The 15,206-nt window shown below is 36.6% G+C and overlaps 1 protein-coding gene across 3 annotated transcripts in view; it reads left to right on the top strand.

Annotated features, from left to right (window-relative positions):
• Window positions 1-15,206, top strand: part of thsd7ba (thrombospondin, type I, domain containing 7Ba) — an 87,854-nt gene that overhangs the window by 47,422 nt on the left and 25,226 nt on the right. For all 3 annotated transcript variants that reach the window (XM_077728466.1, XM_077728465.1, XM_077728467.1), the window contains 7 exons: window positions 2,194-2,391; window positions 6,604-6,795; window positions 7,085-7,313; window positions 10,382-10,497; window positions 11,675-11,807; window positions 12,104-12,207; window positions 14,405-14,596. In XM_077728466.1, the coding sequence (XP_077584592.1) occupies window positions 2,194-2,391; window positions 6,604-6,795; window positions 7,085-7,313; window positions 10,382-10,497; window positions 11,675-11,807; window positions 12,104-12,207; window positions 14,405-14,596 (1,164 nt within the window). The remainder of the gene's footprint in view (window positions 1-2,193; window positions 2,392-6,603; window positions 6,796-7,084; window positions 7,314-10,381; window positions 10,498-11,674; window positions 11,808-12,103; window positions 12,208-14,404; window positions 14,597-15,206) is intronic.

Genomic DNA, 15,206 nt, shown 5'->3' with positions numbered 1-15,206 from the left:
GCCAAAATTATTTTTGTGGTGAGGATTTAAACAGCAATAAGCGCAATGGATGGAAATTATTTTAAAGTTTTTTCATAGACTACACTCAGATCAGATTCCTGAAGTTCTGTATCATATTAGTAGATTGTTGGTGGATGAAGTGTGTATATTCTGACCCACGTGGAGATTAGAAGTTCCACCTGTGGACGGAAATAACGTGGGACCTTTGTGCCAAATGTCAGGGCTTTGTTAAAATGAGAATAGCTGAAGATAAATGTGCCTTCTGCGCCAATGTGTAGTAAGAAGGAAGTTCCCTATAGAGGTGGTCAGAACCAACATTTCTATTTGGCTATTTCATGGACATGGTAAGACTCAATATTTCATTATTAAAGTTCATTATTTTCAAGTAAACCAATCAAAGTCCAAAAATAGAATGACTTCAGTTAAAAATCTAGATTTGAGGCAATGTCATGCTTTATAATGACATATTAGGTGAAATGAAACAAAAGAGTGGTTCAAAAATGATGTTGCAGAGTGATCTTTAGATCGCTGCCACAAGATATGGATATTGTTTCATTTGAAGGTCCATTTGTCAGAAAACAGACAGATTATAGCACCATATAAGCCACTGCAAAAGCACATTTAAATCAAAAGCAGAGTACATGAGGATGACTAATATGAAAAGATGGAGGAATATTATAAAAGTTGGAAATGCTGTAACTAGATTAAACATTAACACATTCAGATATGCCTACCTCACATTTTCGCTTTTATAACAGGAGCAATATTGTTGTTATTCTTTCATTCATGCTCCTGTTATTGTCTGGTCAATATAAAGGTCAACTCAGTACGTTTGTTTATTGTCATTGGCAGTCAATGAGATAACAGACTCTAACAAGAAGTAGTGAAAAATAAAATAAAATAAGCCTTTTAAATGACTTATTGGTAATTTCTATTCTGCACTAGGAACTTAGTTTAGAAATTTAGTAGCACCGTTTCCCTGAAGGTACAATGATATACGTAATTGTTCCCAGCATATCTAGAGTTTATGGTTGACCGTCTGCCGTGCCAACATTTTTTCATGCGATTTATGTTGGGGCCAGTGGCCCTCAGCAAGCAAACCCATTCTGAAACTATTAAAGGCCGTTATATCTCAGCAAGGCTCAATAACAACAACAGCACGTTTTATTGTGACTCATAGTGAACGCTTTAATATGGCCCCAATCACTGACACCTTCCTGTTCCCTAAAGCGTTGCTCTTTTTCGCATTAACTTGTCTTCTGTCCCTGTGCTTACTTTGTCAATTGGGCAACAGGAGATAACTTTCATTTTATTTTCATCTTTATTGTTTCAGTAGACATTATGTATGAATATATTTAGGAACTGTGTATGTTGATAAGAATAATCCTAAAGCCTTTTTTAGCCTTTCTGAGCCAATATGTAAATATCTGCTCATTATTTAAACAGTGTAATCAAAGTGGCATCTTAGTAAAATATGGAAATATATCACAGTGTTCAGCGATCCTAGTGAGGATAAAGCAATTCAGAAAAGGAGATACGGTCACAGTGTACATAGTTGTTTTAGCTCACATTTATGGAATTTCTGTTAAATACCGATTATGATTTAGTCATTAAGAAAGCATTAATATTGATTTCTGATGTGATTTTATACATATATAATATATTATATATAATTTAAAAGATATTGTCAAGAATGTCATTTTATTTTAATTATTGCAAGAAAAAGAACTACTAAATATTCTTTGATTTGTGTAGGGGCATAACATGAAGTCGATGCTCATGATTTATCCTTGTAAATATATTTGGCAGCTCAGTCCCTTGATACATGTACTTGAGCATCTCAGGTTGTTGCACTGTTTTTTAGTCCCCTTAATCTACTTCTGAATCATTTAAATTTGCGTTCATTTTTCCATATTTATAGGAGCGCAATATGAAAAAAGTTTGGAATCACGTCCATTAATATTCATCAGCTTTCCTCAATACATTGTTAATTCACATTTTTTTTGTAGCAAAGGCAGGGATGTGCTTTTTGAATTGGGTTCCGTACAATTGGCATTCCTACTGTGCCTTTGTTCAGTTTCACTCATTCCTTTGCCGTAGGTGCTCGAACATTTTCAAATCTCTCCGGTGATCTTCAATCACATTCACATTTGCTCGGTGGCTGGGCTTTCACAGACTTCTCTTCTTTGTCAGGTTTCATACAAAGGAGTCGAGAGGTGTTGTGGACATCCAGCAGTTCTCAGGATGTCTGCCCTCATGTCGTCGAGTTCATTCCTTGTGAAGACCCCGCCTGCTACATGTGGCATGTTCAACAAGAAAAATGCATGCCCACCAATAGCACTTGTGGTCTTGGAGCTCTGGTCCAAAGTGTGAAGTGTGTCAGTACAGAAGGTAAACTTTCTTACTTCCTCTGTATAAGCAGAGCACATAAATGGTTCAGAAAATAGATGAATGAATGTTTTATAGTAACAATATTTGCTCACTGGCATGTTTACTGGTCACATGAGCGCCCTGAGTGTATATTGTTTATTTTTACATACTGCAGTGAGATTCATTGCCGGTAGTAAGTTAGACCCTTTTCATTATTTATAGCTAAATTAAAAATTAATTATACTTTTCAGACAATACAATAAAACTAGAGTTTCAACAAGTAGTATTATGTGCAGCATTTTGATAAATGTATAATGTCATCTCATACATTATTTATGAGGGGTGCCATCTCTGCATTTATCGCCACAGAAAATATTCAAAGGAAAATAATTCAGTTTCTGCTTTGTCTCTCTGTCCTTATTTTTTTTTTAGTCTCTCATTCTTTACTTCATTAGTTGCTTATCCGCTGCCAAATTGTCCTAAATCATCCATTAGAGATTGTAATGAGATTAGACTGGATGGCAGGCAAATAGTCTTGGTAAATGTGAGGAGAGAATTATATTTATTTCAAGAAAATAGCCACATCAGAATTATTATTATCATTATTATAAGAACGTTGATCACAATGCACTTTTGATTGACTTACGGGACCCTCCAAGTGCCATGAGTTGCTTCCACAAGGTGTCAGGGCCACCTCACAGGCTAGTCAGGGTTATAATGGGGAAAATGACATGCTAATGGACTAATGAGGCATTCTAATGAGTTGAGTGAATCACCTCAGCTGACATCTCCGGTTGAAAAGAACACTTGCTTGACTTTCTCACTCCACCTGAGATATTCTTTTTCCTTTATTTCACCAAAGCTTTTGGTCATGAGTACTTGTTGCATTATCCATTTTTCGCTACTGGAGACCTTTGAAGCGACATTATTACAAGAACTAGAACCAATCCTGCACTTCCATAGTCCATCTTCCCGTCAGGTCACCTTATCAATCTCCCCTGAGGGGCTTCAGTTGAGGCCCCCATAGAAAGTTGATGGACATATTATCACTTTTTCTCTCCTTTTCATTATTTCACACAGGTACGTTTAAATACAGACCATAGTGCATGGCTGAGCAATTTGTTTTTATATTTTAATAGTCGAAAATATATAGATGGTTTGCTCAAACATCAATCCTGTGGAGGAACAATGTCTTGCTGTTTTGTTGACTAAATTACCTCAATTGCAAAAGTCATTCGCAGTAAATAATTCAAATTATTACTGGCTGCCAGACAAAAGTTATACCTATTATTAGCTATACCTATTCTTATTACATTGTTATCCAAGAATCCTTGCAGGGAAAATGTTGCAATTTTCACAGTATAAAAACTGACAATACTTTTAATTATGTTATGTGTTGTTTTGGCTTGCCATCTGTCTATTCGATTCACAACACAGACGAGGTATTGTCCTCGGCATACACCGAACGACAGTCGCTGAGTAAAATGTCTGTATATCTTCCTTAAAGGCTCTATGCTGACGGAAATTACAACAGTTCATGTTTTGAGAAGTTCTCACAAGACTGTGAGTTGGTGTATCATGACTCTATGTTTTGCTTTTGTTTTTAATTCCTGTTATGATTATATGGAGCTGATTTAGCTAATATATTCCTGTATCTAAGAGCTAATTTAACAAATGTATTAATTGAAATCATCATATTACTTAATACTTTTATTTAACTGAATTATATATTTCTGCCCGGCGGCTTGAGTGGTTAGCACGTCTACCTTACAGCTCTGGGGGTCCTGGGTTCAATTCCAGGTCCGTCCAACTGTGTAGAGTTTGCACATTCTCCCCGCTGGGATAGGCTCCAGCACCCCCACCACCCTAGTGGGGATAAAGCGGTTTAGATGAATGAATTAACTTTTTTCAGCGTCAACAATCATGCCACTTGTCAGCTCATACATTTAAAAGGACCAGTAGGAGTTTAAAACGGCAATTGTGATTCTGGATAACTTTTTCATGCATTTATTTTATTTCTATAATAATAATAGTTAGTTCTGAAGTGCATTTCTATTTTATAAAGCTTTTTGTAAAATGCAACTTAAGGGAGTGGATGGGAGTTGATGTGATTATAAGCGTTCAGGCAAAGGTGAGCGCTATATCCATAACTACCTCACTTAAAAGATTCATTCTGTGGGTGCGCAGTACAAAAATCATTTCAATAGCCATGCAGGTGGCAGAACTATTATCTGAGAATAAGCCACTACAATTCAATGTGTTAATAATGCAACAGAACCACAGACGCAGACCAGCCATCTATTTGGAAAGTTCATCCTCCCATTTGGTATCTCACTCTTTATCACTTTAACCTTTAATGTATAAATTTGATTTTCTTCATTGTTTGTACAGAGGGGTTGCATGTTTTTGTACTTTTACACATAAATACATTCATATAAAAAAATAATTTCAAATCAGCATAGCTGCATGTAAAGTCTTAAATAACTATCTTACCAAAACTGTACCTTCTTATTGTTCTAGACCAAACTTACTCCCTCTAATCACCTGAAACTTAAGAGTCTCAATCTGTCTACAAGTTTTGACAGTGTGAAAACATCAAACGTATGCCTCCCTCGCTGCGCCACAAAATATGTCATCACATAACACGGGGGTGTTTAGACTGTTTCGGGACCACACTTCATTACTATTCCAATGACAAGACTAGCCATCCATCCTGTTTGCTTTTTTTTCCCAGGAGTGATTTTCTATAACAGTGTAACATTTGGCTGTCAAGTAAATTTGGGTCTCTCAGGCTATGAGGGAGCAGGGAGTGAAGAAGGATGGTGGGGGAAAAAATGAGATAGGTCAGTTGTTTTGACATCCTTCTGCTACCTACCATCATGCTGATAGTGCCAGGAGGAACATATTTTGAAAACCTTTCCTCCAGCAGACAAGACCATTGAATTCAACTCGTCTATGCAGTGAACATTTGGGAAACCTGTGGGACACTAGCTACATTGGTGAACACTCCTAAAAATGTGTTGGCTATTCCCACTGCTACAACTACTGCAAGATCAACCCAAACAAAACTACCAATATTCCCACCAGAAAACGCGAATTTGGGACATACTACAATCCGATATGAATATTTTAATACTATGACTTTGTAGTACTATACACTCGCTCGAATACTCGCTGCTTTCTTGTCTTTTTTTTTACTACTGCCTTATTAATTTTATCTTGTATTTTTAACACCAAGGCACAAGGGACTAAGGATGGAAATTTGGTTTTGGCTAATATCCTACGTATTTACATGTATATATTTATTAATGTGCATTGTCCCTCAAACTCTTGAAAAAAATCCTTGATGATAGCCTTTAAAATCAGCCTCAAACTATATAGGAATGTTTTTTTATGAAGCGACATATTTTGTTTTCGGTACAACTAGCCCCTAAACAACCCCTAAACTGGTCAGAAGTTGTTGTTTAGTATTTAACTGGCATAAGCCATTGCACCAATGTCACCGGTGGGACTTCATCAATGCCTCTAGCAGACTAATGGCTCCACTGTAAACATCGCAGTTATTTTAGTGGCCATGAGATCAGTGTCGCTTTATGGACAAAAAGATTTCCAAAATCCCCAAAGGAGTCTTCCATATCTTTGTAATGAAGTGATACTCACATTTGCTCTCTAAACTGTTCTTCTTTTGCACCAATTATATTCTGTTGGAGAGGAAAAATATGTGTGTGGAATTTAACCTTGGGCTTTTATTGTAAAACTAGAAAACCTTTTTCTGAAATGTTTTTCTGAAGAGTTGACACAAGTCAACGATGGTGCTCTGCGGGATAGTACATCCAATAATTGCTCATGACACCACTCTAAACTTACTCACCCCAAGGGAGGAAGCAGAGTTGCTCTAAAAATGTTTTTTTGTCTTTTAAAACTCACTAGTCAGCAATGTTGCCATATTAATATTTACAACACTCAAACTAAGGAAACACATCAACAAGCTTCCTACCGTACTAACAGCTTTATTGTTGTTTCTGGGAGGGCAGCCTTGCCACTCCAAATGAATTGGACGTATAATGCAGTTAATTGGCAGTGAAACCTTGAATGCCATTCCAGTCAATATTCTGCTCTGTCAATGTCAGTGAAATAGTTCAATGAATATAAGTCAAAAGAGTCTGACCATTTCAAATTTAATTGAATCATGAACAATAAACCTGTATATTTTGTTTGTTTTCTCCTGGCCAGGTGAGGATGTGCCCATGACTTACTGCGCAGGAGACCCTCCACCAAGTGAGGCACCCTGTGAGGTGGCTTGTCCTGCAGATTGTGTTGTCAGCATCTGGTCCTCCTGGTCCACCTGCTCTCACAGTTGTGCCTCAAAAACCGCAGAAGGCCGACAGAGTCGCACAAGAACCGTGTTGGCACTCCCAGGAAAAGGTAATACTGATAGAAATGTATGTACTGTTTATTTGTGTCGCACGGATGTAATACAAAATTACTCCATACTCACTTGAATGTAGTCCTTGCTATTGTTTGAACTCATTGTCTGTCATTGATGGTGCCAAACTCATCAGCGAAAAAAGTGTTTTTTTTACTTAGTACTCCCTGGTACGAAAAGTACACATTAGTGCTTACTTGTCCGAATCTGTATCAGCAGGCAAAAGAACGGTATTGGTGCAACACTAATTAAGTTGACTGATGTATACTGTATGTGTGCTTGGCCTAGAGGGAAAAGACTGTCCAGGAGCTCCGGCTTTGGAAGAGTGGAGAGTTTGTAATGATCATCCTTGTCTGGTATTCTACTGGGAGGCTTCAACGTGGGGGCCATGCGTTATCAATACTACAATAAGCAACCAAACTAACTTCTGGAATGGCACCGACTCCTGTGCTATGGGAGTTCAAATTCGGAAAGTTACCTGCATGAAGATGAATGGTGGCTCTGTTGTGAACAAAAGGTAAGATTTACAACCTGTTATAATTATCTCGATAACTACATTCTGTATTTATGCATTTTCTATTTTCTACTTAAAGTTTGAGATATTAGATAAAATTTGTGATATCTAACATAACATGAGATTATTATTAAATAGCTGGGAAATGTAGTTAATTCTTGGCGTTTTAAACCATGCAAGAGCAGGCCTGTTTTTACATTGTATTTTAGTTTTGTTCATTTGGATTGCATTTGACACATTTTTAACCATTGTTATGACTATAAATTGTGTTATTTTAATGCTTATGCCAGCCCAAGGAAAATGCATGAATAATTCATACCATTTTGCCCTTCCTTAGCTCCATATATTATTGACAGTGCTCTTAACTAAATTATAGAGAGGATTTTTACCCCTTAACCTTGCCCACATATATACAGATGTTGTAATAGAGTCAATAAGATGGCAACAGTTTTTGTTGTTGTTGGGCGGATTGTACATGAAACAGCACATAACACATTATGAATAATTTGTTGTTTTGTCATTGTTTTTCTTCATATAAGAAGAAAACCAAGGAAATTCTGAAGCTGTATGCATATGCAGTATGCATTTTCTTTTGACTAAACAGTTTATAACTAAAAATATTATTAATATTAAACTGTAGGTCACCCCTTATATTGCTTTTCAATTTTTCTCTTTAACACACTAGTCCTTTCTGTTAATTTTTGATCAGATATTGTTCCAATAATCTTTCAAGGGTTCATTTTAGTCCATTTTTTTCTCAGTAGGTTAGAGAAAACCTGCTGTAAAAACATGATTGCGTTTTCTTGTATTTCTCCATCATTATTTTATATTAGCATATTTATTCAAGACAATCTCAAAGTTCTACCAAAATAGAAATGAGCATTGAATTATCCACCGCACATTGTAACAAGAATTATGTCATTTCCATCCTAGAAACAGTAGCAAAACAATGAAGAGAATTTCTCCTTCAATTTTTCTCTTTGCACATTTCCTCCCACATTTTCCAAACACTTTTTTCCAGATTTCAAAGGGACATCCCTTTATCAGTCACCCTAAGGGGATATTCAATTTTTATACTCTTATAGATTAAACATGCTCCATGCACTTAGCCAGAATCCAAAAAGATGGATGTGCATGTCTGCAAATGTGTGTACAGTATTTTTCAGTTTCACATCACCATTTTTTTCCACACCAGTCATAGTTTTCCCAATTTTATTCTTGGAGTATCTGAAAGTATTCCCCAGCTGCCCAGATGCATTGCTGTGTCCTTTGGCATGCAGCTCTGGCAAGAGGGAAACTTGAGGATGGAACGTTCTATGTTTCGTGCTCCTTGTACTTGGGCGTACTTTGATCAGATTCTTTTGCCTCCTGACTTTCTGCTACAGGCAGAATGTGGCACCATCTTGAGTCTCAAGTGAGACCTGAATTTTGGTTCCTAGCCTGAGTAAAGTACTAACTTAGTGGGGGAGACGGTTTGGGAGGGATGCCTGCTCCTTTGTGTGAGTTTACAGCAGATATAAGAGCATCTCCTGGGATTAAGGCATTAAAGTATGTGCTACTACTACTACGAGTTCTTACTTGAAACAAATTTACAGCGTTTAAAAAACACAGTTTTAAGAAAGTGAATACACTATAATAATTTTCTATTTATATTACTTTTAGCTAAATATCAGTGATGTGCTCTCTAATATGTTGTCCTTGGAGCTGAATAATTTGTTGTAGAACAGTTTGCATTGTCTTACTTTTGTCAGCTTTAATTAGCAGGGATTCTGTGAAGCCTAATTGATTTTGGCTTTGGGAGTCCCTTGAATCTCGTTGGTCATAATAGTACTGTACCGGTGCTTGTAAAGAAAGGGAAACAAGTCCACATTAGCGTTTTAAGAATTGCTTCAGTGAGCAAATACACTAGCTGCATGTTTTTACTAGTAAGTGAAAATGTCATTATGCTGTTTGAATTGTATTGCTGTAAGTCATCAATTGAACAGAGTACTATTGGTAATCGCTGAGGCTTTCCCAAGGGAGGCAAGGACACATAGTTGGCATTTTATAACCACAAGTTTCAATTAGGAGAAACACATCAGTATCCTTCACCTTTTAAAAACATCCATGTTCGGTTCAGTGAAGGCTTGAACATTGTGAATAGTTGTTAAAAAGCTCCTCTAATCAATTTCCAGTATTTAACACTGGTTCATGCATAAGATAGTTTGAAATTAGAGTGTGCCCTGGTTGTCGTATATTATCAACTTAGGTTTCCCCATCTTTTATTTTTGATTGAAATCGCTTTTGGAAGTGAAACACTTACTGGTGACTTTGGAATTGGTCACATGTGACAGCACACCGGGCCTTTTTTATTATGACCTCAACATCCCGCCGCTGTTCACCATCTATCCGACTGTGGGGCACTTTGCTCTGCTTGCTTGGTGGCAAAATCGGCTTCCTCACCTGGTTTTCTTTTAACTTTGTTTTTTTACGAGACCTCCTGAGCGTTGCTTCCAGATATCTCCCGTATAACGATGACCTCTAGCTTTGATGTACTGTGTTGGTCTGTTGGTGTCAAGTCACTGAATTTTGTGGTGAGGGAGTTTTATTTGAGGAGAAATAAAGAATATCTAATCATTTTTTGAACCAGAAAGCCCTACTAAAAGCTTGCCATTTGACTGAAATACTCCTCTGTGTACATACAGTTTTGTGGTTTAAAATTGACACACTTGAACTATCAAGAAAATGTAAACTTTTGAGGGTTTTTTTCTTTCAGTTACTGCTTATTTTAAAGCCAAAATGACTTTTCCCAATTATGCGAATATTGGATAACCAAAAGGCATGTGTGTGGCAATGGTAGTTTCTTTTAATGTACTATTTCTTTTTATCTGTCTACTTTTGCCGGGTCTCGTACGAGCAGCGGGAGAAATAATCAATCATGTTTCCCATGGGGAGATGTGTGATGTCAAGGACAGGACACTTGTTTCATTGCACTGTCCTGCTACCAGAAAGACTCAGGACATTTATCATTCACGGCCTGAGGGTTGAGTGGACTATAAGAACACTTTTCTTTTCTGTGTGTATTCCTTTAGATGTGCGGATTCTGCTCGTCCAAAAAACGTCCAGTCCTGTGTTCTTCCGTGCATGAAAGACTGCATTGTAACACCCTTCAGCGAATGGACGGCCTGTCCATCAAACTGCACACCAGGTAGTCTTGAACATGCATTACTGAACTACATCTAAAATTGTAAGGCTGGATTTGCACATTGGGTCCATTGACTGTGTTGTGTCAAGCTCAGAACTATTTTTGTAGCACTTCTTTTTGTTTGTTTGTGTGTAAAAGTGTGTGTGTATGTTTGTGTACACCATGTATTTGCCATGTTTGTGTGTACCTCATTTTGTGAAGTCTCGGGGCAGTTTGTGTTTATGTTTCAGTTACAATGACTGCCATATACTACTATTTTTATTTTAATTAGGAGGGGATGAATGAATAGGATATCCATTTTTAAATTCCATTATATGGTATTTCAGCCTTTTGCTGTCAATAGCATTAAACATGATCAAGTCAATCAACAAAATCAACAAAATTGTCTATTATAGCTCTTTAAAAGATTATTCCCTTCCATCTGTCTATTATTTTTTTAATAAGTAATATTATATTACATCGTCTGACACATTAGGACAAATGATTTCTTCATGGCAAAATAAATAATCAAAACAATCATGACCACAACTCATCTCCATAAATATTCTGTGGCTCATTGGTCTGCTGATGATGCAATCACATTTCATTTCAGCATTTGGTGATTAGTCTGTGATCCTTACAATGTCATATGTCCAGGGCTGCAATCTGGAGGAAATTATATTTACACCAGACACACAAATCATTAGCGCATCTGCTTTGAGAAAACTTGTTATTTTAGACATGCACTCAAAAGTTTTGACTCTCAAGGGAAGTTATAGAACAAATAAATCAAATGGGAGGCTTTGATGCTTTTATATTACTGAGGCGCAATTCAAAGGAAATTTAAGGGGCTTTATACCATATCAATTAAAACAGACCATTTGAACAAATCACATAAAAGCTATGTAAATTAAGCTACATAAAACAGTTTTCCAATTGTCTATAGACAACATTATGTCAAGATCACAACTTAGGTTGTGCTTTTTCTTTAAAATGTACACTGATGTTGCAAAATTAGAATAATTGAAAATTGCTCATTTTTAATACAAAGCAGCAGTTTTAGTTTAGGTCGTGTAATAAAAGTAAGACAATCAATAAAGTGATCAAGAATAAATTGATTTCATATTGCTATGAACACAAAATGTTTACCCACTTTAAAGGACGCTGTGTCTCAGACCAATGTTTTTTTTTTTCCCAATAGAGAATACCACCTCTGCCACACAGTCTCGGCATCGGACTATCATTCAAAAGTCTGCTAATGGAGGTCAAGAGTGCCCCGACACTCTTTATGAAGAACGAGAATGTGAATCACTGCCTGCATGTCCAATTTACAGGTAAAATATTTTCTTGCCTCCTATCTATGAGTAATACTGAAATAGTGCATTATCAAAATGGTGTGTATATAACCCACTGGTTCTAATTTCCAAAACACACAGTTAATTGCTAGTGAGAACTATTAATGCATGACAAAATATGGAAATGTAAACATTTGCAAATGTATTTAAAAAGGAAAAAATGAAATATTATATGTATTAAAACCTTTTGCAGCAACCCAGATATTTACCTCTCATGAGGCTTCACAAGCCAGCTATAATTTGTGTTTTTTGTTGTTGTATTTTTGTTTTTTAAGGTGGCGGATACACAAGTGGCACGCCTGTACCTTAGTTCCCGATCCTGTCATTCGCAGTTTATCTCAAACAGCCGAAACCTGTGGAAACGGGTTAGAAACAAGAGGTACGTTTTTTTTTTGGATTCCAAGACTATTTATCCATCAGTTCTTGTTAGCCAATTTGAAGCTTCCATCTCGTTAACTTTATTTAATGAGTCCTAACGGTCCTTTCATAACGGTTCCTTTAACAAACAACCGATGGAGCCATAAAACACAGAAGCAATTTGTCCTGGGAGTGTAATAAGATGAATCTTTCCGTCTGTTGTCTTGACGATCTCATCACGCCACTGGTTCTTTATTGATGGAGCAAGCCCGACGTGGCCACAAGCACGGACTGAGGCGTGTGTAACTTTGATTTGTATCACATAGACAGTCAACTGTTATAAACAATTTCAAGCAAAACTGTTTCAGAAAAATATGCTTCTTTTCGTCAAGTTCTTTTGCAGTGGAATTATTTAACTGTCGTAGAAACTCAAGTTTTTTTTTTTAAATTCCAGCAGCTAAATTTGATGCTTTAAGAGCTTTTCTTGAATTTGGGCGACCATTTTGTTCTCTACTATCTTCCACTGAGTCTCATTACTGATCGACATTTTTTTAATGAATCTGTGTGACTTTTCCAGTCACGAAAGATGAATGAAGCGTACCCAGGTGTAAAGTAAGCCTCCTCGACCTTTAGAAGTTCACCTTTTAAATATGATTAAAAATGTCTATGTTAAATAGGTGTGACATTTTAGGAACTTGGAGACCAATTAAAACATACCAGCATCTTTTTTTAAAAACCTTTTCAGTACCACTGACAATGATATGGTTCTTTTCTTCCTTGTACTGTGAAATGAAATCTGTTAAGTACTTGTAGAAGTCCAATTCATTCGAAGTGAGAAGGTGGCAGCAAATGAACGAATGCTCATTCACTGATAACTTGACTGATGTTGGTAGAAACACCATTATTAGAGCTTAATATGATAAAAAAAATTAACTGAATTTGGTTTGGGTTGACCATAGATAGATTTTACTTTTCATTCAATGTATAGATGAATTCAATAAGATTATCTTCCAAGTTCTATTAGATAAGGAAAATATATGACATGTGAGCCTTTTCAAAGAGTGTCCTTTCAGCGATTCGGCCCAACTTCTCACCTATCTAAGTTTGCGTATAATTAAATATCATCCCTGTCTGTGGTTGAGATGATGTGTGAAACCCCGGGGCTCAAGTAGAAAGGAGGTTTCTGGTTCTGCCAACAAAAGGACACTGGGCTTGACAGAATGAGACAATGACTTAAATGCTTTTATAGTACATTTGCTCAGGAAAATGACAAGTTGAAGTGGATGACAGTAAATTACAATTGGCACCCATTAATATTGCTACAGTGATAATAAAAGGGTGAAAAGTCAATGCTATTGACATAGAAGTTGGTCATTTCATTTTATTTTATTTTTCTAGATATATCTCAACTTTATAATACTCCGAATGTTTATTACCATACAGTTGTTTGTATCTCTTTCCAAAACAACTGAAGCAGTAAACTTCTCAATATTGTATTTTATTTTGTGTGGAAAAATCTATTTTTCTTTTGCCATGATACCCTTCATTTTGACAATTGACCCCTCCAACTCAAAAATATTTCTCTTTATTCTTTCATTATCGCCTTGTCTAAATATCACTACTTTTCAGAAAGTTTATTTTTTTTAATCTTTGGAAGTGTATCAATGCTATTTTGAATTGCTCACTAAACCATGTGGTAAGAAATCCAAACATTTCCTTTCATGGATTTCCTCTCATCTCCAGGATTAGATTGTAGTTTACCTTGCTGCATAAATTTGCATACTGATGAAGTCATTCCTTCAAATCCTTGTGTGGCTATGAATATTTTTTGTTGATTCACAGTTGACCTAAACATGATTTGCATGCATGTTTGTTTTCTTAATGCATTTTTCTAGATAGTTTATTCTATTTTTGTAGCATATTATTGCCATACTATTGTATGTCCTTTAGATGAATAGATTAAGACCAGGTGACCTGGCAGCGAGCACTTAGCATGTTGGCCTCACAGTTTAGGGTCAAGGGTTCAATCCCAGGTTGCTCCCACAGATTTTATACTATAGCACTATTTTAGCCAGGTGTTGGGGGATGGCCTTCCTGGCTTTTAAAGCCCCGGGGAAAAACCCTGATAAACTTTTTCATGAGATTTGTATGATACTGCGAATACACAAGGTATGTCAAATTTAATTATAGAAGGATGTTCTCCTTTTTTATATTTCTAGGACTCAGTTGCGTCGGAGAGAAGGACGAAGCAGCCAACATGACAGAGTGCCTACGATGGGCTGGCCCTTTGCCCACACAGATCCAAACATGTCGAGTGGCTTGCAAGAATGACTGTACTCTAACAGCTTGGTCCAAATTCTCTGAGTGCGCAGGATGTGGCAGCTTCCAAAGTAGCAAACGTTCTCTTACAGGTAAGAGTACCTTTGAAAGCAGGTTGGACTGAATGCAAGTATTTAAAAAGGTTCACAATCTCCTATAACTCTTCCGTGTGTTTGTCGCAGGCCTAAATTGGGTCTTTAATAGTGTGTAATCCCTTATTTTAACACAGATGGGCAAATCTGAATTGCATGCTGTCTTTGCAAAGAGGGCCTGGATACTATTTGTCTTCATGAATATTTGAGCCAGCGCCACAGGGGCAGTAGTAAACACACCCAGTCTCTTTCTATAATGCTCCTCGAACCCAACACATAAAATTGGCCTGATTTCAGTGGTAGGTCATCCCTAACGGCTGTTTATATTTGCCACACTTAGGGTCATTATATCTACTTAAATGTCATGACTTTTTTTCTCCATTTTATATAATTGTGAGGCTGCAAGGTCATTAAAGTTGAGTTAATAGCCAGGCAACTGCTAAACTTGCGAGCATGTCGTCAGATATTTTTCTTTTTTTTTTTTTACAGTGGAGAAAAATCCTTTAAATGGATAGACTATTTTTACCGTATTTTTCAGAATACAAAGCGTAAATAAATCCCAAACTAAACCATGAAATATTACGATTCAAATTTTAATCTGTGTGGCACG

The sequence above is a fragment of the Stigmatopora nigra genome, chromosome 11 (assembly GCF_051989575.1).
Source record: "Stigmatopora nigra isolate UIUO_SnigA chromosome 11, RoL_Snig_1.1, whole genome shotgun sequence".
In the NCBI taxonomy this organism is placed as follows: domain Eukaryota; kingdom Metazoa; phylum Chordata; class Actinopteri; order Syngnathiformes; family Syngnathidae; genus Stigmatopora; species Stigmatopora nigra.
Note: the sequence above shows the minus strand (reverse complement) of the source record. Positions and strands in the feature narration are given on the sequence as shown.